Source organism: Linderina pennispora (genome assembly GCF_002104995.1).
Source record: "Linderina pennispora strain ATCC 12442 chromosome Unknown DL89scaffold_12, whole genome shotgun sequence".
Lineage (NCBI taxonomy): Eukaryota > Fungi > Kickxellomycota > Kickxellomycetes > Kickxellales > Kickxellaceae > Linderina > Linderina pennispora.
In genome coordinates this window covers 219285-244449 of record NW_024468260.1, presented here as the reverse complement: position 1 = coordinate 244449, position 25165 = coordinate 219285, and the positions used below count along the sequence as shown (strand labels likewise).

Below are 25165 nucleotides of genomic sequence, written 5' to 3'. Positions count from 1 at the left end.
CTCCTGTCTGGCTTTGCTCACAGTTTTGTTTTAACCTTTTTTGCTGCTCTTTGTCAATGCCCTCCTCACAGAGACCGGGCTCATGCATGATTGATGCAAGCAGCATCCAACATGCCCGTCGCCTGGTTCTTGATCGACTACATGGACGTACGCAGCTGCCAGAGCTGATAGGACTCGAGACACCGCTGGACTTGGTCCACTCGCTGCTGGACCGGACCATATCAAGCCAGGAAGGAAACACTGCGCTACTCATTGGACCTCGAGGCAGCGGCAAATCAGCCATCGTTGAGCGGGTGCTGAACATGTTGGCCGAGAAGCACACCGATCGCGCAGACTCACGCAGATACCATATCGTACGGCTGAACGGGTTTGTACACACCAATGACCGAATCGCGCTGCGTGATATTGCTACGCAGCTGCTGATAGAGCAGGACCTGGGTGATGTGCTTGTCGGATCATTTGCAGACGCCTTCACGTATATCCTGAATCTACTGCGTTCATCAGGTGCTGATGGTGAAATGCCGCCGGTTATATTTATTCTTGAAGAATTCGATCTCCTCGCGCAGCACCCCAAACAATCTCTGCTGTACACACTGTTCGATATTGCCCAGAGCCAGCAGACACCGATTGCGGTGCTTGGTGTCTCTGCGCGCATCGATGTGATCGATTTGCTGGAGAAACGAGTAAAGTCGCGCTTCTCGCATCGCCAGATTTACGTTCAGAATACTGCGAACCTCGAAGATTTCGAAGGAATTGCCCGTACTGCACTGCGGATCAACTGTGCCGACGAAAAGCTCAGTGCAGCTTTTTCTAACGAATTTAACCATCAGGTCGACAATGTTCTTGCAGATGAGCAGGTATCCGCGTACATATCAGACGTGTTCGATTTTGGCAAAGATGTTCGGCAATTGCTGCGCACATTTGTACTCGCTGTCAGCCATCTCTCAATCAGAAGCCCTTTTATTGTGGTTTCAGATGTACTGGCAGCTATAGCACGCGAGCGGTCTTCGGCGAAGATGCTGGTTCTGAGCAACATCTCACTGCTTGAGCTCTGCTTGATAATCGCCATGAGGAGCCTTGTCAAAGGCGGCAACACCAAGTATAACTTTGAGATGATCTACAACGAGTACAAATCATTCATGTCGAGGCATATCACAGCAGCGACCTCTGGAGGCTCGATGAAAATCTACAAAAAATCAGTTGCGCTCAAGGCTTTCGAGACGCTGGTCGGGCTGGAAATTGTGCGGCCGGCGACTATCACGATATCGTCAGCTAGCAATTCCCGGTGCTAATTCTAATGGCAGGAATGATCTTCTGGCTGGCTCGGTACAAGGGACTCGCGCTCCAAAAGAGTATCGCATGGTTCAGCTCATGTTGGAGCCAGGCCAGGTCTCAGATTTGGTTGGTGAGCGTGCTGGTGTTCCAGTGGTAATCCGGCGCTGGTCACAACAGTAAAAGGCAAATTATTGAATAAACCACCTTATAACTGGCATATGTTTGATTAGGAAGTATGCTACTCTGGCTAGGCTGAGAAAGTTCACAAGGGGAAGCATGAATCAGTATGATGTGTGTGAGCATCATACATGAAAGCCTTTTTGCTACCCTAAGAGATAAATGGTTATTAGGTATAGATGGAAAGATAACTTCACAATAATCTGGCTGAGGGAGAAAAGGAAAGCTAATAACCTACCTAGGCATTTATATGTATATTTCAGTCTTACTTATAGTGGTATAGGGAAGTCCAGACCCTAAATGTCAATATGGTTCAATACTAAAGGTTATATAGAGTTACTTGCCAACTTATCAACTATTTATATTATAACTATTAGCACTTTCAGTAAAGATGATTTCCTTATAGCTACTTAGCCATATTTATTGAGATATTAACTTTTATTGCTTAAAGATAATTAACCATAAATATTTAAATTATTTTCTATCTAGTTAAAATTATATTTACCAAAGTTTTTCTAAGATACTGATTGCAGTTTAGGTGAAATGCCTATTTTACTAAAAGTACTAGTAGTTCTAATATACTTAAATAATTGATAGGTAGATAAGTAACTCTATATAATCTCTAGTATAGAATACAGTAAAGTAATAGGTATCTATTTTATTAGGGCTAGTATTACTAGAGTTATACAAATTATAAGAAAGGTAAGTTAAAGCAATACTTTTGCATACCAGGTCTATTTCTATAAGTATCTTAGTAAATGATATATATTACTAGGTGAAATAAGCAATCTTAATAGGAACTAAACTAGAAATAGGATATCTTATAATATTTATACAATAGTATAGTTAATCTGCACTACAGGTGCGCTCTGGTATCTATTTCATTATAGGTAGCAAGTTTAGCTAATAGATATAGGCAACTGAGGAGCTGTAGGTAGAGGTGCCATTGAAAAGTGGATGTTGTATAGACAATCTGGCTTACATACTAATGTCAGAGGACCATTCCAGAACGTGAGGATTTCTTGGTGTAGTTGGTTATCACGTCTGCCTAACACGCAGACGGTCGCCGGTTCGAACCCGGCAGAAATCATTTTTGCTAGTCCGGTTTTGGTTTGTTTTTTGGTTTTGATACCACAATCGTGGTTTTGTAAAACAAGTGAAAAATGCCGATTGAGCCGGATGCAACTAGGCTGATCACTTATCCGCTAAATATTTGTATTCTTGTTTTTTTTTTACATACATCGTTATCCACTGCTATGAATAAGATGAAGGTTAAAGGCGATGCACACGGGGAGCGGCGACCGACGTCGATGACAGTGTTTGAAGAGCTTATGCAGTACTACGACGACAAGATTTCGTCATTAAAGCGTGCGCGGGAAGCGCTGGAGGAAGCCAAGCCAGTGATGGTGCCGGAGAAGGGAGAGGGGGCGCGGTCTCGGGCGCTGCTTGCAATGGAACTAGTGACGGAGCTGGTGGACGACATGATGATGGATGTAGTGTTTGAGGCGCATTTCGAGGCGAAGCAGCGGCAGGCGGTTTGTGCGTCATGCCACACACGGTACGTAAATCAGCGGGCGTCACGGGCGATGGCGAGGGGCATACGTGTTTTTGCTGAATGCATGGATGTAGGTGCCAGAGCAAGTCGGCGCAGCGGGATGCAATGGGATCGCCCAAAGGTAAGGAGGCTGGAAGGACAGCGTCATGAGCAGGGGGATCTCGGAAGCTGATAATCTCTTTGTTTAGCCAAGAGCAAGGCTGCGGTGCCGTCGGGGGCTGCAGGTGGGGTGTCGCCGGGTCTGGGTAGCGTCGAGATGTTTGAGTGCCCGAGCTGCATGCGGTCGTTCCCGGGCGCACGGTTCGCTGCGCATATGGACAAGTGCATGGGGCTGTCGAGCCGGCGGACCACTACGCGCAGGTACGTAGCACAGCAGATACGTGGTGGCATGTGGATGTGGATGCGCTAAATATAGATGCTGTAGGTCAACTGTCAACAGCGCGGCGTCGACGCCCAACTATCCGGCCGCCACACAGTACGAGTCGTCCAGCGAGCAGAGCAACATCGACCGCAAGCGTAAGTATTGTCCTCAGGCCCTGGTCCTCCCCAACGGAAATTCTGGGCAACGGTGTGCCGCGCCCCCCGCTCACTGGGCGCGGATAACGTGACAGCAAAAGGAGTCCCCGACAACCCCCTTACCCACCAGATGTTTTGTTTTTTTCTGCGTAGGCAAGGCGATGGCGGCCAGAGACGCAGGCCGCAAAAAGACCAGTAAGCGCAAGTAGGCCGGGCACCGGTTCGTCTGCAGACCGGAGGTACTGGCCCGCGGCCGGTGGGGAGGAGTTTTACTGCTCAACGCATGCTCGTTGCGGCAATAGGCGGGTTTATCAACGCCATCTTTTCATGTGCGAAGAAAAACAAGCGCTGGGCGGCGGGATTGTTTGTGTCCCCTAGTCCGGAAAACGCTGCGTGGGGTTAGGGGCGGGCCAGCAATAAGGAACAACCCCTCCTCCGCCTCCCTGGCCTCTCAGGCTGCTTGGAATGAGAATAAATATGCAAAAAAAGGCCATGGGCTGGTCAGGCTGTAAAGTGCACGCATTTCCATGATTTGCACGAGGAGGTTTGGAAAAGAAAAACAACACTCTACAAAGCGGCAGGGAGCAGAGGCAAGGCTTGCGCGTCCCCGCCTCGGAACCAGAGGATTTAAATCCAAGCCCTCCCCCAGCCTGGGCTTCTTTTCACACTTTTCCGGCGTTCATCTCTGCTTATTTTCCACACTTTCACTTTTTTTTCAAAACCCACCTTTTTACCTCATACCCATGTCGCGCGAAGATAACGTGTACCTTGCCAAGCTGGCCGAGCAGGCCGAGCGCTACGACGGTAAGTTTCTGCCGCCACTGCTCTGAAGAGGGTGGTCCTATTTATAGACGAGGGGCGCTTTGTGCCATTTTGCATGTGACTCAAGCTTCATGGATGTAGAGATGGTCGAGAGCATGAAGAAGGTTGCTGCCGAGGAGCAGGAGCTGTCTGTCGAGGAGCGCAACCTGCTGTCTGTTGCTTACAAGAACGTGATCGGCGCGCGGCGGGCGTCGTGGCGCATCATCTCGTCAATTGAGCAGAAGGAGTCATCGAAGGGCAACACTGAGCACGTCGAGATTGTGGCGAAGCAGCGCAAGGTGGTTGAGAAGGAGCTGGCAGACATCTGCAAGGACATCCTGGCCGTGCTGGACTCGAGCCTGATTGGCAGTGCGTCGACCGGCGAGTCGAAGGTGTTCTACCTGAAGATGAAGGGCGACTACTACCGCTACCTGGCCGAGTTCGAGACCGACGCGGCGCGCAAGGACGCATCGGATAAGTCGCTGGAGGCGTACAAGCAGGCGTCGGAGACGGCCACGGCGGAGCTGGCGCCGACCCATCCGATCCGGCTGGGCCTGGCCCTCAACTTCTCGGTGTTCTACTACGAGATCTTCAACTCTCCCGAGCGCGCGTGCCACCTGGCGAAGCAGGCATTCGATGATGCTATTGCCGAGCTCGACACATTGTCTGAGGACTCGTACAAGGACTCGACGCTGATCATGCAGCTGCTGCGGGACAACCTGACGCTGTGGACCTCGGATATCCAGGACTCTACCGACGCCGCGCCCAAGGACGGTGCCGAGGAGTCTGAGGACAAGGCCGAGGAGAAGACTGAGGCGTAAATGTTTCTTGTTTCACTTTTTTATTCCTAATACAAAGGATTTCTATCCCTTTTTCTTTTTTTCGACAATGCACTGTGAAGGCTTCTGCATTGCCTGATGCATGGCTGTGTGGATCTCCCTCGCAGCGCTTGTGGCCAGCCACAGCGGGACCACCAGCCAGGGGGCGTTCATGGCATAAAAGTACCCGTAGTAGTAGAGTGGCTCCGGCCGGCAGCTTGACTCGCTGGCAATGATCTCTGTAGCAAAGTACAGCACCACCGAGTACACATGGAGCACGCTTGCCACCAGCTGCGCAAGCCAGCGCACAGGCGAGTCTCTGCAAATCCCAATCACCACCAGCCAGCAGAGCGGCCCCACGACTACAACCGTGACTGACTCCAGCGCACCAACCATCGACGACTGCGTGAGATACCGGCTGTCGCTTTTTGCATACTCCTTCCAGAGGCTGGCCATGATGTCAGTGCTTTCCGGCAGCGCTGTGAACTGAGCTAGGTAGTAGAGCTCAAAAACACAGTGCAGGGAGCCGCACAGAACAAACCACTGCGCTGTCAGCATAGTGGAGCGCGGCAGTGGAAGCGGACGCAGCACCAGGATGTAGGAGAGGAGGAGGACCAGTGCGAGCGCCGTGCCGATGGTGCATACCAGGGTCAGCGGGTGCTGCGTGGGGGCCACGTATGTGTCCATGGCCAGCGACAGCGGGTAGTATGGATGAGGTGTTGTCATTGTTTGTGGGTGAGAGATGCAGAGTTTTCGGATTGTCCATAGCGAACTGCATGCTATTGCAAGTCCAGCTCAACAAAGAGAAATAAACATAATTTCCAAATCCCCCCCAGCAGGAGCACTGGATTGAATCACGAATGCCTTTCGATACATGCCAACCAACAAGTATATCACCAAATGAAAGCTGCGACGGGAAGCACCTACTGGTTCTCAGTGCGAGGGGAGCGGAGGGGCCGGCGAGCATATATTCTCTGCCGGTGCTTCATGTGTAAAGAGAAATAGAGGGAGCTGTGAGGGTAATATGATGCCTCCGCAAGCCATCTTTTTGTGCTTTTGAATGTGGCCTAATGGAGTAGAGGAGTTTTGTGAGAAAAGACTAGCTTTGCATACTGTAGAAACGACCAAAATGCAGCGAGGTGTGTGTGCGACTGGTCGTCTTTTTATATGTAGGGAGAGTCTATCACGCTATGCCGTTTGGCTGATACATTGCTGACAGGTTCGATGTTCTTGCAGCAGCTGAAGGATTCGCCGGTGTTATCTTGGGCTGGGAGAATTGGGAATGTTGTGGTTGATTACAAAGTTATATTAGTGCAAGTACAGAAAGAGATGGTCGCTAGAAATGTGGGGGGTATCAAATGTGTCCGGTGATCTCGTACTCGATGTCGAGGTCCAGCTCCAGCACGTCCTTGTAGCAAATCAGACGCTGCTCTGCCAGGTAAAGGTCCTTCAGGGTCTCGCGGACGGCCTGGGCATGCTGGACAACGCGGGCCTTGCCCTGTCTGGTCAGGGGCACAAGCACGGCGAGCTGCTTGAAGAGGCGCAGGGAGCGGGCAAGCTTCTGGTCGAGATCAGCGAGCTTCTTGTCGAGCTTCTCGAGACGGGCCTCAAGGCGCTCGATGCGGGCAGGGTGGACCTGGCCGGCGGTGCGCCTGGCAATCTCCATGGTCTTGAAGGCGGCGGCGCAGTTGATATGGGCCATCCACTCGGCGACGCTGTCGTCGCCGGGGGCCTTGACCAGAATCTGGCTGCCGTCGCCGGCGAGAATGCGGAAGACATGCGGGTATTTGTCGTAGGCCTTGTCGACGACCGCCACGCCATGGCGCAAGGGCACGACGGTCTGCACGGCCAGCGGGCGCGAGTGGTCGTCGGCCAGACGGAAAAAGTACAGGCGGCTGCCGCTAAGCACCATCCAGATTTCCTTCCACCAGCGCACGAGCCCGCGGCGGCCATTGCCGTGGCGGTCCATTTTGCGGAACACGCGGCCAGCCATGTCAACACGCAGCAATGCCGTGCCGGTGGGGTCAGGCTGCGGGCTGCCAGGCGTCTCGTAGATGACGCCGGAGATCGGCCGGCCGGTGCGCAGTGACGTGCGCCGCTTGACGTGCGACTTGAGCCCGCTGAGCCGGATCGACTCGACCTTGGGCGGCTCGGCGGGCTCCACCAATGGCACGGTGGGCGAGACCGGCGACGCGGATGGCTCGTCCAGGCGCAGCGTGTGGCCGTCCAGCGCGTCGTCGGGAGAGCTGGCGCTGGGGCGGCGCGGCTGGCGGCCGGGCAAGGTGTACGAGTACTGCTCCTTGCTGGGCAGGTCGGTGGGCGAGAGCGGGCGGGGCGGCGCCGAGAACATGCGCTTGAACCAGGCGCCGATGCCGGAGGCTCCGTCGGCCGACGGTGGGCGCGTGACGCCGGGCGCGTATTCGAACTGCGCCACGGTGACGTTGTCGTAGAGGATGTCGAGCACGGGCTCGAAGATCTCGCCCTGGTCGTCCATCAGCTGAGCGCGCGCAATGAACTGCGGCTTGGTGATCTTGGTGCGCACCTTGGGGTTGTGGGCGTCGGTGTGCAGCAGCAGCAGCGCGAAGGCATATGCGTAGACCGTGTCGGCCGAGAAGAACAGGCCTGGGTTGCATGCGTGGTAGCGCGTGGCGAATGCCGTCATGACCCGGTCGATCTGCTGCGACTCGCGTGGCAGGTGCAGCTCGCGCAGCAGCTGCCGCAGCGCAAAGTCGATCGGCCGCTCGCTGAAGCCGAGCCGCTGCATGTACGCTGCCAGCAGCGTCTGCCGCGAGGGGTCGGCCAGGAACTCGCCCAGCTTGCCCGCGCCCACGCCGGCCACGGCCGCATCGAGCTGCGCCTGCATGTCTGCGCTCTGCGGCTCGGGTGGCTCCAGTGCTGTCCTGGGGCTGTCGGCGGCGAAAATCGTGCCTTCAAATAGCTCCTCGACAGGCTCCTCCTCCTTCTCCTCCCCCTTTCCTGGCAGCAGCTCCTCGGCAGCCGTCGTCGCGTCGGAGGCTGGCGAGATCTCGGGCAAGGCGAGCTGCACCGAGTCTGCAAAGTCGGAGCCGTTGATGTCCAGGCGCGGCAGCTCCACCGGGTGCTCGGAGAGCAGTTCGGGGGCAAACAGGTGCTGGTTCTCATGCAGCATTCGCGTCCAGCGCTTCTCAGCCCGTGCGAGCCGCGGCTCCTCCTCCTCGGCAATGCCGGCCAGGGCGCTGGTCAGGTCGTCGTCGCTGCCCATCAGGCTCTCGTACTCGGCAAACAGCCGCGACCGGTGCGCGTCGTCGCGCGACAGCAGATAGGTGCGCGTGGTCGGCCGCCGAGCCATCTGCAGAGAGCCGGCGCGCCGCGCCTGCACTGTGTGCGGGCGCTGGGGCTCGGCTCCCGACTCATTGAACAGGCTGAATGCGAAGCTGTGGTGGGTTCCGGGACGCATGGATTCCTGGCTGCTGGCGCAGCTGCTGGTTGTGGGGGGCCGCGACTCGGCGCGAGCGCTGCCAAATGCTGACTGGGGCAGGCGGTTGTGTGTGGTAGCTGGGCGCTGGCGGGCGGCCTCGATGGCCAGCGGCGCCAGCACAGGCAGCGGCGGGGCATTGCCGGACGCCGACACTGAAATGCCCAGCCCGTTGGTGCGTGTGGTGGCCGACCGCTGCAGGCTGCTAAGCCCGGCTGCCTCGCGCAGAATGCTATCCACACGCGACAGCGACTTGGCATGGATCTCGCGCCATTCCTTGTACTGCGCCCCGTGCTGCCGCTGCATGTGGGTCTGCGGCCGCGCCTGTCTGTGAGATGCGCTGGTCTGCACCCGCCGCGGCACCTCCTGCGTCTCTGCTGCCAAACCGCCTGTTACGTCTGTAGTCAGTGGCCTGTTTGCCGGCCCCGCACACTCGCGCTCCTCTGGGGTTTGCGTGCATATGGTCTGCGGCCGATGCGCAGCTGCAGCGCTAGTCTGTGGCCGATGCGGTGGTGCAGTACTGGTCTGCGGCCGATGTGCTGCTGGCATGTTGGTTTGTAGTCTGCATGCCGACTGCTGCGTTGTCGCTGTGCTCGACTGTGGCCGCAGGTCAATAGATGCCCGTCCGCTCCCCGCCCCGCTCGCCATCCAGTCTTCCAGCATACTGGTTGACGGAAGAACAACTGTCTGCGCCCGGCGCTGTGCTGCCGGTGCACCAACCACCAGCTGCTCAGCAGACGTCCGTCCGTAGTCTAGCTCAATCGGCTCCCAGTCCTCCAGCATGCTGGCCGACGGCAGGACGATCGTCTGCGGCCGCGCCGCACTGCCCTGTGCCCGCCGCTGCATCACCGTGCTTGTGATTGGCCGCCGCAACACCTCTGCTGCCGGTACATCCACCACTGTCTCCGCACTGGCGTGGTCTCCTGAATCCCGGCTGCCGTCCGACTCGTTTTCTTCTTCCTCCAGCACATCCTCTTCCTCTTCTTCTTCTTCCTCAAGCACGTCCTCTTCCTCTTCCTCTTCCTCTTCCACTGCCACCAGCGACCCATGCTCATCAGCTGGCTCTGTTGTGTCTATTTCATCCAGCGATACTGATTGCCGGGCAATCTCCTCGCCCTTCTCCACGCTCCGCCGGCCTTGCTCTTCTTCCCGCTGCCGCTGCCGCTGCTGGTGTATCGCTACTAGCGACCGCCGGTTGGCCGTCCTGATGGCTGTCTGCGGGTAGATCCGCGTTCGCAGTGCGTGCGATGTCGGTCTTAACACTGCCGGGCTGATTGTGTCCACGGTCTTGTATGCACTGGGCACCGCCACCTGCGGCGCCCGCGGCTGCACCTGCACCGGCGTCAGCCGCGAATTATAATATCCCTGGGGTGCCGCCTGCTTGCGCGGTGGTCTCCGTGAGTGTTCCGTCGTCCCCATCGTATGTAAAATATCGGTAGGATATACCACCTAAGGTGCAGAAGAAGAGAAAAATGGACGGGTCGCGAAAAGCCAGATTAGAAAAAAAGAAAAAGGAGGCGCAAAACGGTATGTCCTAGAGACGGGTACTCCCCAAAAAAACTAAACGCAAGGGCGGTTTGCGACCTTCGTGAAGAAGCCGCTCTGCATCCAATCAATGCGTGAAAAACAACGTATACTGGTGTGCACACAGATTCTGCCCTGTGTTGCCTAGTACATGTCCTCTTTCCCAGGATACACAGTCCTCGTTTCGCCCAGTGGTATCCCCCTGTGTACTCCTCACATTCCCAGCTCTAGATGCTCTTGCAAATCGAGGAACAGGCGCTTTTCTTCGGGGTTTCTTTCAAAAACAAACATCTTCGCACTCTACTAAACTGCTACTGCCTCCCACGCTGCATTGCAAGAAAAAAAAGCAAACTTACCGAATACCGCTTCATTGCCTCCTGCTGGCTTGGCCGCCGCGGCCGCCGCGCCTGTGCTCTGGATGCCGTCGCTGGACGTCCATATGCACCCGGTCCTGTGCGCACAATTGAGCTCACGTCCATTTGTATGCTTACTGTCTTGCTAGGATACTGCAGCTGTCAAGAGCGATGGTGCCAAAAGAGTATTAACAAAATATGTAACAAAAAAAATAACAAAGACAAAAAAGTAGCATGTGGGCTCCGACCTGTTTCTCTGTGCTTTGCAAGAAACCCGGTGACGGGGGAGGGGAGGGAAGTTTTTCTTTTGCACGAGAAATAAAGTGTGTAGTGCGTACCTGCTAATCCTCTTTGCAATAAAAAAGCTGGTCTGGTCCTGGACTAAAACCAGGACCGATGCATGAAGAAAAATACCAATATTTCTTCGAACCGCGCTCAGTTGCTATTAATACTTTGCGGTCCTGCGCTTTGTCACGAGCGCTTCGGTCCTAGAGTAAGTTTTTAAAATTTTCCTTCAGAAAAAATAAACAAAGGGCAAATCTCTTTATTAGCTTTCGGCGAAATTGCGATTTTCGATGCAGCCACCCAAGGGCTAACATCACAGCATACCACGAATATAGCAGAAGCCAAATGGGACAGCATATCTCCCTCTCCCCTCAAATGCACGCATCTGCATGACATCACTACGCCCGAAACACATGCACAATGCGCGCAATGTGCTCGCGGCATATCGGGCACTCCTTGCGCTCGGACTTGAATATCTGCTCGCCGCACTCCAGACACGTACACATGTGCCCGCAGTTCAGGAACACGCAGTTGGTGGCCTCGTCCCAGCAGATCTTGCACAGATCGTTGTCATTGCTCTCGCGCCCCATTTCCAGCCGCGTATTAGCCACCAGCCGCTCGACCCGCTCCACCAGCTCGTGCTTCTCCACAATGTGTGTGTAGTCCACGCGGTGCTTGTGCAGCAGTAGCTTCAGCTGCTTTGCGCTCAGTGTGCTGACATCGGTGTTGTCGTTCACTAGGTCCTTTATCTCAGGGATCACTACTGCTTTAGCTGCTGGCTTTGTTGGCTGTGATTTCGGTCGAGTTGCCGGTTGAGTTGCCGGTCGGGCTGCTGGTTGGGCTGCCGGCTGAGCTGGGCCCTGGGCCGATCTCGGCCGCGACTGTGGCTCCGGCGGGGGCTGCTGCCGTGGGGGCTGGCGCGGGTGGGCGGGGCGCGACCTCGGGAAGGTATTGGAGTCGTAGGCTGGCACTTGCTCGTAGGTACCGCCGCCGTGGGAGCGCCTTGACTGATCCTCATCAAACAGGCTTTCAAACTGCTGGCCTATATTGGCCATCCCCCGGCCAATGTCCTCGCCAATGCTCGAGAACATCTGATCCCAGTTGCCACTCGATCCACGTGGCTGCTCCCGGCTGTGTGTGCGGCGGCGGACGGGCGCGGCAGCGAGTTGCGGTACTTTACTTCGTTCATCTGGGGCATCGGGGAGTGGCTGTAAATGGCAGCTACGAGGATCGGTCTTTTCAAGCATCCGGCGTGGATTGTACAGGCCATAGAGCTGCAGATACAAGCGTAGGTCGCGAATTGCGCACTGTTCCAGCTCCGACTTGCTACGAATCGACAGGCGCAGGTTGCGGTCACACGTTGTGCAGCAGCTGACGGGCGTGCTTAGTCCGTATTTTGGCAGGTACCATTTGTTCTTGTTGCAGTCCGAGCATACAACCTGCCCTACGCTTGAGGAGAGAAAATAAGCGTTTAGGGGTTTCCCTTCCTCGTTCATCTAGGTTGTGCATTCTTGGGGTGCATATAAATAATCCCAGGTGTCTGTTTTGGAGCACTTACCGCAGTTGACACAGTTGTGCTACATGGAGAGAGTGTGGAGAGAGCAATAAAAATAGCCAAGGCACCGGCAGGTTCGCCCCGGCATAGGTGCCCGAGAGTCGGGTAAGAGGGGTTAGCCAAACTACTGACGAAGAGAAGGGGCTCCATCACCACCCCGGTTGAATGCGGAGAGAACAAAGTGACTATACCTTGCGTCTCAATAGGTTGAACGTGAGCCCACACCCCGGGCATGCCGAATACAGGTTCTTTTCCAACGGCACTGCTAGCTCATACGTCTGGCTGTTTGCGTCCCGCATTGGCCCATTCAGCTGCCGCAATGCGTGCTCGACCGGTTGATGGCAGGCTGTCCGACGTTGCTGGGAAATGGCAGTGCCTCCAAGTGTGACATTTGTTGTCTAATAGTACAAGAGTAGAAATGTAGTGGGATTCGTGTCAAGAAGCTGTAAATTGGGTAAAGAAAAAGCGAGGGTGCAGGACACAATCCAGAAATCAGCCATTCTAGGCACGTGTGGTGCCCAGGATTACTTGGCGATGGCTTGAGCCCCCCATTGCGGTCTGGCAGGCGTCAGTTGTTTCGAGAAAGTTCACTGATATTAGTCATCGCTGCGCGGAGGTTCCCAGACGGTGTCCAGGATAGCAGCACCTGGGACTCCGCCGCCCGCCCTGTGCTTGCAGCGCTGGCCACAGTTGAAGAAAAAAGAAAAATAAACGTATGTGGAACAAAGGAATCAAACTGAGCCCTGCAGGCTTGCAAGACAAGGCTCTCTCCATTCCCAGCTATCGCGAGACATGTATCCAGGGTGGTGTTTTGTCGGGGGCAGATCCAGACCAGTTCTTTTCTTCCTCTCCTGGCATGTTTCACAGCTTGTAAATATCATTGTGTGATGCGCAGAGAGAGAGGTGGGTCAGAACGTGGGTTATGCGAAAAAGGGTGTGTGGGGGATGCGGATTTGATCGGCGAGCCCACTCAGCAGTGGTTGTCGAGCAAAATACGTCTCATTTTAGTACTATTCCGACACACTATATGGCCCATGGTGGGCATGTCTCAATGCTGCCCGCTTGGAGAGACCGCCGTTCTATTTGGTGCGTGGTTCATTGGTACATATTTTCGTGCATAAAGTCGTGTTTTTTTTTGCAGTATTGGTTGAACAGTCCGGGCATTCACACCAGAGTCAATTTTTCGGTCATTCTAGTCCACCCCAATGCCCGTTGCGCTTGCCCCCCCCGAGAGTCAAAATGTGAGTGCATTGGAGTCGTGCTTGTTTCTCCACAATTTTTCCTCGCGCTTGGCATCCCCTATTCTCTTCTCCATTCCTACCTCTTCCTTTTCTCTTTCCCATTTTTGCAATCTTATAGCCACCCAATACTGGGATATTCCTGATACAATATTGAGTTTTTAATATTCTCACAACCTAAACCTACATTTCACCCTGCACCAGTTGCTGGCACAAAGAGCATATTGATCCAACGTGCAATACTCTTTGCCAGTATAGGGTTTCATCTATTGCCGATTATTCCCAACTAAGCGGTATCTGATTTCACGCACGTCATTCGGGAGGGAGTCATAGGATAGTCCTCAGTAGGCAATATTCCCGACGCCACGCTGCAAGCTTTTTCCTTCCTCATTTCCCTTTTCTTCACGCTTTAGTTTATTCTTCTCTTTTTCAATTCTTTCTCTTATCCACACGCCATTGCCGCAGGAAGACCGGGGGTGAGGCCACACAGAAACGTGCGTCAATCCGAAGCTGATATATCTTCAGGTAAGAGCAAGAGAATCATTGAGGGGGAGGTGCGTGTATCGGATCACTTGGTGACAGAGACGGGAGGCGGAGAGGAATGGGGGAGCTGGCAAGAAAAGCTCGGTGGGATGAGGGCAGTTACGGCCATCTCCAATACTCGCTAAATATTTTTAACCCTGGGATGATACAGCACAGCCCAATTGCCCATCTGGCAGGAGGGAAGGAGGAAGGGGGAGTGAATGGGAGGAATGTGGGAACATGGGTCTTTTTCCCTCGCCCTTTATTTCCCTATTGGAAATTTCTCTTGCACGTTACTAGCTTGTAAGATGATGTTTTTGGACGCCTGGCAGATAATGAAGGCGAAATTGCATGTTGCGCACAAAGGCAGGAAAACCCACCGTAAACACGTAGAGCAGCCCCCGCTAACGCATTTGTCCTGATACAATGCTTTCTTGTTCTTTATTTTTTGTTCACGTAGCATTATATCCTACAAGGAGATTGTCCTTTCCATAGCTCATGACCTGCATGTCGGGGAGAACGCATGCAAGCAGCATCCGCGCGCTGCCGCAGCCAGCAAGCGAGAATGCAGTTACTGCGCGGGTGCCGTTAAGAATCAGCACGAGCAACCTGCGAGCAATGCCCGTCGAGCACCCGCACACCTCAGACTCACCACACACCAAGGCAGGCATGGGGCGCTCGATATCGACGATCCAGGAGCTGGACAAAGCCAGTTTCGAGCAGCACTTGGCGCAGCTTCTGTCCGAGGACACAACGCCGACGGCCCTGCGCGCAGCACACGGCATGTTGCGTGGATTCAATGGGCCGCCCATACGCAAGGAGAGCGCTGGGGTTCAGTACAGTGTGGCGGGCAGCCCGGCAAGCGAGGGAAGCAGCGACAAGCGCGAGTACGTATTGCGGGAACTGCGGAGAGACCGAGGAGCTGTTTGTGCTGGATCTGAAGCTGATTCTGGCAGCGTTCGTGGTGCCGCTGTGCGAGCACGCGCGGCTTCCGAGTGTCCAGGGGGTGTCGTATGCGGTGCAGGTTCTGTTCACGTTCCAGCACCGGTTCCTACGGGCACTGGAGCGCGGGCGCTCGGTGCGCTCGGTGGCGAAGCTGTTCACTAGCGAGCGGCATGGGTTCGAGGCGTACATTGAGTACTGCACAAAGTACCACAAAATGTGCGATATCCTGGATGCATTGGAAGGCAGATGCCGGGTGGGCTGGGTTTCTGGCGCAGGTGCAGGGGCAGATTGACGGGCATTCGGGCAGGCGGCGGCTGGCATTGCGCGACTTTTTGATCAAGCCGGTGCAGAGAATCTGCAAGTACCCGCTATTCCTGCAGGATCTGATCAAGCATACGGACCGGGAGGCAGAACCCGAAACGTTCCGGGCATTGGAGCGGGCGCTGGAGAGTGTGCGCAATGTGTGTGTGCGCATCGACAACGAGCAGAGACGCACCGAGGCATTGAAGCTCAGACGGGTGCTGCTGGGCAATTACTGCGATAATGCAGAGCTGCCGCTGAGCCTGGTGGTCAAGCTCGGCAGCATTGTGCTTTCGGGGCCGCTGCGCATCACCAGCCACGAGGACCGCATGGCGGCTGGACCGCCGCGCGGCTTTGGATGTGTGCTGTTCCGGCGGTTCCTGATCGTGCTGCGAGTGAAGAAGGCGGTGGTGCCCAAGTACTGGTTCCCGCTGCACACCATGCAGCTGGTGGACGAGCCCAGCGAGCATGTGTTCTCGTGGCGGCTGCAGCACACCAAGAGCCAGCAGTGCATGGTGTTTTATGCGCGGTGTCATGAGGAAAAGGCACTGTGGGTGAGCCGGCTCACATCGGCCATTGGGGAGGCCCGGCGGCGACTCCGTGTGCGCCTCGGGCGCCGATGCAGCGTGGAGGACGCTGGGATCTCGGAGAACCTGCAGGCGTCCGCAAGCGCAGGCGGCAGCCCCACGGCGCCCATGGCGTCGGGCAGCCTGGGCAATGCGCGCGCGTTCTGGCATCCAGAATTTGCTGGTGCGCGAGGACCCTGTGGAGAAGCAGTTCGAGAGAATGACGACGCCTGATATAATCCGGCTGGTAGTCGCCGCCAGGCTCCGGCACATGCCCGACGACCCGCCGCGTGTGTCAAATGCACGTGCGGTCACAATCAAGCGCAAGCCCACAGGCCGCGCGCCCAGCCGCGCGTCCAGCAGCGCCTCAGAGGACACGGCCGTGTCGGAGAGCCTGCAGGCGGATAGCCAGGAGTACGGGGCTTCCCACATGATGCCCGGCGAAGGGTGGCCGCTGGCTGAGTCGCCTAGGCCGACGGTGTCAGGCCGCCTGCGCAGTATTTTCAGCTCATTGTCGGCTGCCAAGCGCCGCACTCACATCGGGGATGTGACCAATGTCCGATGACTTCTATGCTGACGATCAGACTGTGCCTGATCGCGGCGATGCTTCCTCACAGGACACAGCAGCCGAAGGCATGCAGACAGCAGAGGCAAGGATTGGCGGACAAATAGAGAGAAGGCGCGGCGATCCATGCTTCTGGTCCAATATCGGCTTGACAGGCGCCATTTAGCATGCTTGTTTCATTGAACAGAGGTAATATATATGGTACACTTGTGACCTTCAAAAGAATTAGCCTGAAAAGTTATGAATGGGAGGGTGGGGGCGGTTCAGGCAGCCAGCGGACTGCTGCTTGGCCTGCTCCAGGTGGGCCCAGAGATCTGGGGCGTTCAGGATAGACGCCGGCCATGTGGCGGGGGCCCTGGAAGCCATTGCGGGCATGCAGCACCTTGAGGTTATCATAGATGACGAAAGTCGCCCGACTCCAGCGTCGCCTTGAGCTGGAAGTCGTCGCGGTACAGCAGCTCGTCCCACACGCGCAGGCACCTCATACCACTCGCGCAGCTGCGCAAACGGCACGTTGTTCTGCGCGGCCTGCGTGAAATAGCTGTACCGCACCTGCTCCAGCCGACACTCGCCGGTACCCGGATCGACATTATCCGACAGAGCGCAGGATGGGACTCACGTGCAATGCCTGGAACTTGCTCTGCTTGCGGTCGAACCGCACCGGTACCGATGTCAGCAGGTCGTAAGCGCGGCTGCTGACTTCGGTCTTCAGGTAGTTGGCTGCCGACTCGGCATGCACAAAGTAGTTGTCGCCACCGACGTCCGCCGGGCGAATGCAGTGCAGGAACTGGAAGCCTGGGACCGTCTCGGCATAGCACTGGTCGGTGTGCAGGCGCACCGCCGCGTTGGTGTATCCGAGCTGGTCGTTGTTGGCGTTCTCAACGTTGTCTGTGCGCAGATGCTCGATGCGGCCAAAGTGCGTCGGAATCACGGCGTCGTCCGAGTCGACGAAATCGTAAATAATGTCCTCGGTGTCCGACCCGCGGCCGCGCACCACCACCACGCCGAATTTCTTCAGCAGATCGTAGAGCTGCGCTTTATAGACTTGCTTACCCTTCAGGGTCAGCTGCCCGGCGTCGCCGTACTTAGGCGGCCAGCTCCTTGTAGTCGATTGTGACGTCAGCCGGGTTGTGGGGCGGCAGCGGGTGCACGTCTGTGCGCTGGACGCCGTATGCATTCTCGGCCAGCCAGGAGAAGCGAAAACTCAGACCTGTGCTCGGTCTCGTCCGGCACCACCAGTTGGCCTGCGTCGTCCTTGACTGCGATTGGCGCCCAGTAGAAGGCAATCGCCGGGCCTTCCTCAGTCGTCGTGGGCTCGGCGCGCAGCGGCTGGATGTCCAGCGGGATGATTGCTGCGTCAATTGTGCGCTCCTTGGTCTTCTCGTGCCGGCAGCCGGACAGGACATGGGCAGTTGTGCCGCAGCCAGAAGTAGTGGAAGTCTGCGTATGTGTCGCCTGGTTCAGGTACACGCGCGCCCAGTCGGGCTTGAGCTCGAATTGCGTAGTGGCTGTCATTGGCAGGCAGGTGCAGAAGGAAAGGGAAGCTCAGGCTGTGTTGTTTGGTCTGGAATTGGGATGTTGGATGCTGATATGGATGTCGCCGCATACTGGTCCTTTTATACCAGAGCTGCGTGTTAGAATTCTTAGTAATTGGAGACTGGGCTTCTGGATATGCCTGCCCTCCCCGCCCAGTGACGATGTCTCTAATTCCACTGCTGGCCTTCTCCCAAAAGGGGGCTGTGTTCTCGCAATCCTGGCTCGCAATGTCGCCATCGATTGCCAAACATCGGCCGCCTTCAAAAATGGGCGAATCCTCGTTGGCCGTGCTCAATCTCCCTTGTAGTGGCGGGGTCGCACACTCAAATGCCGCCTCAAGTAGATTTTTTTTTGGCAAGGCGACAGGCATATCATCATATCATATCACAAGTACATAGCAGGTCTGCTTCAATACGGCTACTGCCTATGCCCGTGCTTGCTGTGCTTGTGCAGGGCGCTGTACCCACGAGAGCATGTGGTCTTTGACAAACAAACGTGCAATATAAATGCGCTGTCTTAGAAGCGGTATGTACTCATGCATGTCGCCCCGCTAGATTTTGGTTTTTTTTGATGATCGACACTCCTTTTCCTACAGCATAACCTGTTCGGCGAACGAGGCCAATCCCCTTTTTCGGGCCTCTCGCGGTCATGAATCCCGAAGGATCGGGCAGCGGCCAGCTTCCGGAGGCATCTCATCACAGTCCCAGAGGGAGGCAAGGCATTGAACTCGAACATGGGCGGGAACTTTTTACCACGGGAAAAAACCATCCATTTCACCTTGAGCATTTTGAAACGGGCAGAAAAAGTGCTACCTTTCAAAACTCTAGAGGGTCGGGCTTGCCGGGACGGCTGCCGCAGCCAACCGCCCGTGGCTTCTTGTTGTCTTCCGGCACGCGTCGCTCAGTCACGCCGCCCTCAATGGGCAAATGGTACGTTTCGATGCAGAACTTCTTCCTCCGCTGCCGGAACGCCAGGTTGTTAGCCGAGCCACCTCCTGAATGCAGAATCGACAGCCGCCCGCCTGCCGCTGTGAGAGAATTCACCCTCGGCAGCTTGTGGATATGCAGGAACCCGTGGTATTCTGTCGCCGCGCCAGCCTTCCTCCCTCCGACGATGTCTGTGGGCTTTGCATACGCGCCCTCAAACGACTCGAGCTCAATCACTGCGTCACACAGATGCTCAATCCTCCGCACAACCGGCAAGCGACCAGAGTCGCCATCATATAGATGTACTGGCAGGCTGATCACACATGCCACATATGAGTAGCGAAGGAGCCCGCGCAGTGCATGGAGGAACTGCAGAATCGATGTGTCGCCCCGCCAGAATGCTGACCCGAGCGAGCGCAGTTCCAGACGCAGGATGTTGCGCTCGTGGCCCGCCGGCGGCTGCTGGAGCGAGCTGAACCCGCCGTCATCGATGATGCGCGCAATCTCGTCCAGTACGCATTTGTACATGTCGCCTCGGTACCTGTCGCCCTGCGACATCTCGGCGATCTTGTCGCCGTCGATTAAATCAATCTTCGCCCTTTCCAAGGCCTCCCGGGGGATACGCGTGGACAAGTCAAACCGCTCGCAGAACGCCATTTCGCCAGCTGTTCCTTGCGTGTTCTCCATTTCCTTATCAACCCTGGGCAGGTTCTGGTACCGCCAGGCGATTTTGAGATCCGGGTCCTTTTTGTCCCGCCGTCTGCTTGCTCTCTGCCTCACTGGACGCCGATGTCCAGCCGGGCAGCTGGCTCTGCAGGTCCATTTCTTCCTGCTCGGCGTTGACAAAACACAGCTGGTGGCCAGGATGCAATGCCCTGGCTGGCAAAATACGGACAATAGCGTGTTGCTGTACCCAGTCTGCCGATCTTGCTCAATAAGCAATATCCCGCCGACCGGCAATCCGCCACCAAGCACGTCATCCAGGGCTGGTACGCCTGTCGACACAAGGAGTTGTGCGCTGTGCGGATTCACACGTGTTGCTGCCGGCAGCTTGGCCTGGGATGTTACCACGCGCTTGCGAAACGAACTGCTCATTTAGTGCACTGATTGCGTAATGGCTGAGAGATGCTACGAGATTGCAGCGAATCAAAGAGAAAAAAGGATGCGCAGAGAGAACTGTTGGAAGATGTGGAATGTCCGTGCTGGCATCCGAAGGAAAAAGCAGATTGTGAGATGTCAGGACCTGGCCCCGCACGCATGATTTATGGTACTGGGATGGGGGAGGAGTAGAGTGCTGATGTAAATGTGCTGTGAAATGACGACATTCAGAAAACCGTCAGCTTTCACCAGCAGGATCCGCAGCACTGGATTGGGCAAACTAATCTGATTCTCGCCGCAAGAAGCGTGCATGAGGGGTTTGCGACCCTTTGAGATATCTGCTGGGCGACATAAAAGCGATATCTGTTAGGCGACTTGATGTCCTACGCCTGATCATCTTGAAAGATTGATTAGACGCGCGCATCTCTGTCTTTAAAGGCGATTGAAACCGGATAACGCTGCATGAAGGCCTTTTTCTCTGCCATGCAGCACATACAGCGGCCGCCAGCCATGGTAAAAAGGGCGCTGGGGCGTCGTGACTCAGCTCGTTTATCACTCTGCATGTTGCGCCCCGGCCACCCTTTAGAACGCAAGTTTCTTGTGCTCTGGGTGGAGACGGCTTGAGGAAGCGCAGTTTACTTGGTCAGTGGTGCCTGAGTACGGTGCCTTCGTCATCCTGCGCTATAGGACTGGCCGGCCAGGACAGCTAATGCGCATTGGAGGCACGCATATGCCACCAGCCATTGCCATACAGCCCCGTAAATGGCCACACGTGATTTGCCCCAGTGGCTGCCTGGGAGTTGACGGGCTAGCCTTTGAGCAAAGGGATTTTTTTCTTCACAAAAGCTGAAGGAAAAGCCTGGTGGTTTTCTCGCCAGCTCCTGGGGGGTTTCGTGTTCTTTCTGCCATCCGACCTTAATTTCCAACCATTTTTCATTCCACCACTTTTTTCTTCATTGCATCGCGCCTTCAGCGCAAACAGCTCTCGCATACACGAAATCAAACAAAGGGAAGGAGGCTCGAACAGCAACTGAGGGGAGCACCTTGCGAGAATTTGTATTAGAACTGTGTTAGCGAAATGCAGTGGTACCACGTTCTCGGACTCTACGTGGGGATAGTGTTCGTGCTGATATTCCTCATCTATTATCCAAGCCAAATACCTGAGCCCCCAGGCCTACCGGCGACGTGCCGACGGCAAGTATTCGCGGTGGGTCCAGGTCTGGCGGTGGATCTGGTTTATCGCACGCTGCGGGCGGCGGCGCAAGCGCAAAGCCAAGCCCGTGGCAGACAGGCGCGAGGAGCGGCGGGCGCTACGGCAGCAGCTGCGCGAGGAGGCCGAAGAGTGGCTGTCGCAGTGCATTGACCGGATTGTCGAGCTCGGCGATGATCTGGTCGGCAGTGATATCGACGACTATGAGGACGACGACTTTGAGGGCGAGGAGGGCAGCGGCGAGGACAGCCAGGATGACGCGGATTCGCGCCAGGTCGTGTATGGGCTGGTAAACACCGGCAATTCGTGCTTCTTCAACTCGGTTCTACAGGCGCTGGCGTCGGCGGAGTACCTGCAAAACTACCTGGCGGCGATCCTTGAGCGCATGGACGAAGTCAACGACCGGTGCGAGCGGCCATTGGTCAGCATGCCGCTGACCGAGGCTCTGTGGGAGACCCTGACGGATCTCAACACGGTGGTTAACCGCGACTCGGCCTTCCAGCCATACGCAGTCATGGCTGCTCTGGGCACTAGGGGACTCAATGACCGCGAGCAGCAGGACGCACAGGAGGCGTTCCAGCTGATCTCGACCGCGATGTCGGAAGAGCAGCGAGTGTTTGCAAGCCTGCGGGTGCCGTCGCTGTTCAACCTGGACCTTGTGCACATGCTGGCGCAGACTGACCGGGCGAAATCACATGTGCTAGCTGTGCCCCGCGGCCTCGAGAGCGTTGGCACCAAAGGCCTGGCACGTGTAAGGGCAATTCCGGAAACTGGCCAGCCTGGCGGCCTGCCAGCCGAGGGCGGTCAGAGCCTGACGCTCGGGAGACGCGATGTCTTGCAGAATCCGTTTACGGGGCTTATGGCCAGCAGACTGACGTGTGCGCAGTGTGGGTATACTGAGGCTGTTCGGCACTTTGCCTTTGACAACGTCTCGCTGACATTGCCGCTGCTGGCATCGTGTACACTGGACCAGGCGCTGCGGGACTACATCTCGATCGAGGAGCTGTCAGGCGTGCAGTGCCGCAAATGCACACTGCATCGCACACTGCAGGAGTTAATTACTGAGGTTAGGGCTGCCAGTGCCTGGCTCGCCAACAACCCAGTGTACAACACGGCTAGTGCTAATGGCGAATCAGTCGAGAGTATCGGCGCTGAGTCAGAGATGTGTGCAAAGGCACAGCGGCAGGCTGCGCGCGCCGAGGCGGTATGGCGCCGAGTAGTGCTGAATGACAGCGACAACGAAAGGTTCTCCGACTCGGACTCGGAGGACTCTGAATTCAACACCAATAATCAAGAATCGGGCACATCAGTACCAAACGCGCGGCTCGGATTCTCGCTTGGTTCAGGGCTGTCGCGCGACGAGTACCCGATCAATCCGGCCTCACAGCGCGTCGACCGTACACACAACCTTCCGCCGCCCTACATGCTCAATGTGCCTGGCATTATCCAGCGACTCAGGTCAGAAGCCACTGACGTGGCCAAGGCCCTGCGCACAGACGTTCAAATGGAGCTGCCAGGCGTCAAACTGCGGCGCGCCTACAGCCCACTGAGCACCAAGCAGATCGCCTTTGCCAAGCTGCCGCCATGCCTGTGCCTGCATCCTGTCGCGGTCCGCAGTGACACCCGAAGGGTATATTGTGAAAAACCCGTGCCATGTACGGTTCCCAGAGTACCTGGATTTCGCGCCGTACACAACTAACGGGCACCTGAAGGTCGATCCGATGGCATCGATTATTGACGAGTCGCTGACTACGAGTGAGTTGTCTGCCCAGGGCGTGTTTGCCAGCCAGCAGCAGCGCCGGTCCAAGGATGTCGCTGATGCGATCAGCCAGGGGATCAGTCCACAGACAGGCTACCGTCTGCAGGCGGTGGTGGTGCACATTGGCTCGCACTCGTACGGCCATTTCATCACATATCGGCGGAAGCCGCGGCCACCCACACGCTCTGGCATCAACACACCTCGCCATGCCAGCAACCCTGTAGCACTACCAATGTCTGCCCATGTTCCCATTGACAAGCGCGCAGCCTTATCGTCCAGCCCACCTGCCTCGGACATGTCTCCTGCACATGACGGACTGCGCAAACGCCGGATCGTCGGCGGCAGCAGCAGCATGGCCACCGCCAGCATGTCCAGCATATCTTCTGTCAACGACTTTGCGCTGCCCGCTCCCATGCAACAGGAGGTGCGGCCGAAAGCGGGCCTGGCGTGTCACCGATGCCATGACTGCCGAGTGGTACCTGATCTCGGACGAAGATGTGCAGGCAGTCACACTGGCAGAGGTGCTGTGTGCGAACCCGTATCTGCTCAATATATGAGCGCATTGAGCCCACGCAGGTCGTTGGGTATGCCGGCACACCGAGCATCCTGCCATCGCTGACCAACTTGCGCAACCTCGCTAAACGCTCGAACCATACGCAGCATAATGGCGGTGGCGACAAAATGCACCCGCCAGGTGACCATGACGGCGATGGCGGCTTGGCGTTTGTCAGAGATGCTGAGCTCACAGCGAGTGCCGCGTCGAGCATCCACCAGGTGCCGCAGGTATCCAGCTAGGCTTTCTTTAGCAGCGGCCTTTAGAATCTGCGCGGAAATCCTGATATTATAAATATTCCTCACACATCTTCGGCCACCCCCCATAAACCCGCCCATAGTGATGCTGCCGTTAGACCAGTGTGATTTTCTGTCGGCATCCATGTTCGACCCAACTACTACCGCCCTTCTTTACTTCTTAAAGCAGACTACAAGGAAAATGGCCACGTCACAGCTGCTCCCGCTAGGTATGCATGCTCTCGTATTATCAGTGCTTCACCTGTCGGAACCACACCTATGTCGATGGCATTCTAACACACAGCCTGCTATCCGTAGAGCTTATCGACAAGTGCATTGGGTCGCGGATCTGGGTCATGATGAAGTCCGAGAAGGAATTCGTCGGCACACTAATGGGTTTGACGACTACGTTAACATGGTGCTGGAGAACGTCACAGAATACGAACAGGTTGGCGACGTGAAGGAGGTCAACCATCTCGATCAGATCCTGCTCAACGGCAACAACATCTGCATGCTTGTTCCTGGAGGCGAGTAAGTATCGTCGTACTGGAATATAGTTCTATGTACCGTGCAACTGTTCGACACTAACTGGATTGCTTGCGCTGTATGCTATGTAGAGGACCAAAGACCCAGTAGCCGCATGCTTGTTTTATATACTGCTATGAAATATATTTGGCACCAAATCTGCATCGAAAGAAAGTGCAGCTGGATGATCAGGCTGACCGAATGCTGGCCTGTAGCAAGTGAAATGCTGCCAATATCGCGCCATTCGTTGCACGGTCCGACGGTCTCGATGATACGCACCTCGTCAGGCCACATATGCCAGCGATCCGAATGTCGGCAGGCACAGCCATCTCAACAGCCTCCTTCAGTTGCTTGCCGCTGCTCGGCTGTGCACTCCCTGTACACCAAGCTGACATGAGGGTAGTAGTTAGGCTGGTCGGTAGCATCCCAGTGCTCACGCGCAATTGTATTCGCTGACCGCACAGCGTCCTCATGCACACCGCCGACCTCAAGCATGATGCACTGGTAGAACTTGCTTCCACTGGCGACCCTACGGATCTCAGTCGGAATCTGGCTCAGTTGCCTTTCTCGTAGCTTTGCCACATAAAGCTGCACTTGCTCAATTGCCGCAGCATCGCTGTCTGTGCGCACAGGCGAGAATAGTGTCAGGTGTGGCGAGAAAACGGGTGAGCCTGGCGCAGTGGAGAATTGGGCGATTAGCGACTGGATGCTGGCATGTGCGGGGGAATATTTGGGCGGGCTGAGCCAGAGCGAGTATTTGTGCTGCGGGGTGGCCATGGTATAATGCTGGGTGTTTATGCTGACTGATAAAACAGAGAAGCAAAAGAGGCTAGCTAGCGACAGGCAACGAATGCCCTGGACACCAGAAGCGCA

General features: G+C 56.0%; 11 protein-coding genes and 1 non-coding gene across 12 annotated transcripts; 6 read left to right on the top strand and 6 right to left on the bottom strand.

Annotated features, from left to right (window-relative positions):
- The first annotated feature begins 7 nt into the window (after nt 1-7).
- Nucleotides 8-1491, top strand: DL89DRAFT_269287 (origin recognition complex, subunit 4). The gene is given in 2 exon segments (XM_040888239.1): nt 8-1285; nt 1305-1491. 2 exon segments carry the CDS (start codon nt 57-59, stop codon nt 1453-1455), a joined length of 1380 nt encoding a protein of 459 aa, XP_040741376.1. The 5' UTR covers nt 8-56; the 3' UTR covers nt 1456-1491.
- Nucleotides 1492-2468: 977 nt separating this feature from the next.
- On the top strand, nt 2469-2542 carry DL89DRAFT_t122. Its single transcript has one exon. It is a non-coding gene; the product is annotated as a tRNA-Val (tRNA).
- A 175-nt stretch (nt 2543-2717) lies between these two features.
- Nucleotides 2718-3732, top strand: DL89DRAFT_294655 (uncharacterized protein; the record flags this gene model as incomplete). The annotated part of the gene is made up of 5 exons (XM_040890546.1): nt 2718-3010; nt 3082-3128; nt 3196-3367; nt 3432-3523; nt 3677-3732. 5 exons carry the CDS (start codon nt 2718-2720, stop codon nt 3730-3732), a joined length of 660 nt encoding a protein of 219 aa, XP_040741375.1.
- Nucleotides 3733-4260: 528 nt separating this feature from the next.
- On the top strand, nt 4261-5130 carry DL89DRAFT_219023 (14-3-3 protein; the record flags this gene model as incomplete). The annotated part of the gene is made up of 2 exons (XM_040884365.1): nt 4261-4327; nt 4427-5130. Coding segments are annotated over 2 exons (771 nt in total), but the record flags the coding sequence as incomplete, so codon positions are not given.
- Nucleotides 5131-5187: 57 nt separating this feature from the next.
- DL89DRAFT_324265 (Emopamil-binding protein) lies at nt 5188-5946 on the bottom strand (the record flags this gene model as incomplete). Its single annotated transcript, XM_040891438.1, has 1 exon — nt 5188-5946. The coding sequence occupies exon 1, from the start codon at nt 5866-5868 to the stop codon at nt 5188-5190; it is 681 nt and encodes a 226-aa protein (XP_040741373.1). The 5' UTR covers nt 5869-5946.
- A 486-nt stretch (nt 5947-6432) lies between these two features.
- Nucleotides 6433-7916, bottom strand: DL89DRAFT_269284 (uncharacterized protein). Its single transcript, XM_040888238.1, has one exon. It carries the CDS (start codon nt 7904-7906, stop codon nt 6497-6499), a length of 1410 nt encoding a protein of 469 aa, XP_040741372.1. The 5' UTR covers nt 7907-7916; the 3' UTR covers nt 6433-6496.
- Nucleotides 7917-11156: 3240 nt separating this feature from the next.
- Nucleotides 11157-12791, bottom strand: DL89DRAFT_285513 (uncharacterized protein; the record flags this gene model as incomplete). Its single annotated transcript, XM_040889827.1, has 3 exons — nt 12505-12791; nt 12317-12335; nt 11157-12202 (listed from the first exon to the last, which is right to left on the bottom strand). Exons 1-3 carry the CDS (start codon nt 12610-12612, stop codon nt 11157-11159), a joined length of 1173 nt encoding a protein of 390 aa, XP_040741371.1. The 5' UTR covers nt 12613-12791.
- A 2194-nt stretch (nt 12792-14985) lies between these two features.
- DL89DRAFT_45317 (uncharacterized protein) lies at nt 14986-16613 on the top strand. The gene has a single exon (XM_040891685.1). The coding sequence runs from the start codon at nt 15087-15089 to the stop codon at nt 16116-16118; it is 1032 nt and encodes a 343-aa protein (XP_040741370.1). The 5' UTR covers nt 14986-15086; the 3' UTR covers nt 16119-16613.
- Nucleotides 16614-16661: 48 nt separating this feature from the next.
- On the bottom strand, nt 16662-18086 carry DL89DRAFT_269281 (Clavaminate synthase-like protein). Its single transcript, XM_040888237.1, has 5 exons — nt 17660-18086; nt 17069-17546; nt 16930-17016; nt 16853-16907; nt 16662-16763 (listed from the first exon to the last, which is right to left on the bottom strand). The coding sequence occupies exons 1-5, from the start codon at nt 17962-17964 to the stop codon at nt 16675-16677; spliced, it is 1014 nt and encodes a 337-aa protein (XP_040741369.1). The 5' UTR covers nt 17965-18086; the 3' UTR covers nt 16662-16674.
- Nucleotides 18087-18569: 483 nt separating this feature from the next.
- Nucleotides 18570-19985, bottom strand: DL89DRAFT_269280 (PAXNEB-domain-containing protein). The gene is made up of 2 exons (XM_040888236.1): nt 19697-19985; nt 18570-19671 (listed from the first exon to the last, which is right to left on the bottom strand). Exons 1-2 carry the CDS (start codon nt 19732-19734, stop codon nt 18801-18803), a joined length of 909 nt encoding a protein of 302 aa, XP_040741368.1. The 5' UTR covers nt 19735-19985; the 3' UTR covers nt 18570-18800.
- A 507-nt stretch (nt 19986-20492) lies between these two features.
- On the top strand, nt 20493-24302 carry DL89DRAFT_294647 (cysteine proteinase; the record flags this gene model as incomplete). Its single annotated transcript, XM_040890545.1, has 7 exons — nt 20493-20522; nt 21182-22828; nt 22890-23402; nt 23452-23499; nt 23537-23761; nt 24088-24147; nt 24195-24302. The coding sequence occupies 7 exons, from the start codon at nt 20493-20495 to the stop codon at nt 24300-24302; spliced, it is 2631 nt and encodes an 876-aa protein (XP_040741367.1).
- Nucleotides 24303-24622: 320 nt separating this feature from the next.
- Nucleotides 24623-25069, bottom strand: DL89DRAFT_294646 (uncharacterized protein; the record flags this gene model as incomplete). Its single annotated transcript, XM_040890544.1, has 1 exon — nt 24623-25069. One exon carries the CDS (start codon nt 25067-25069, stop codon nt 24623-24625), a length of 447 nt encoding a protein of 148 aa, XP_040741366.1.
- Between the last annotated feature and the right edge of the window lie 96 nt (nt 25070-25165).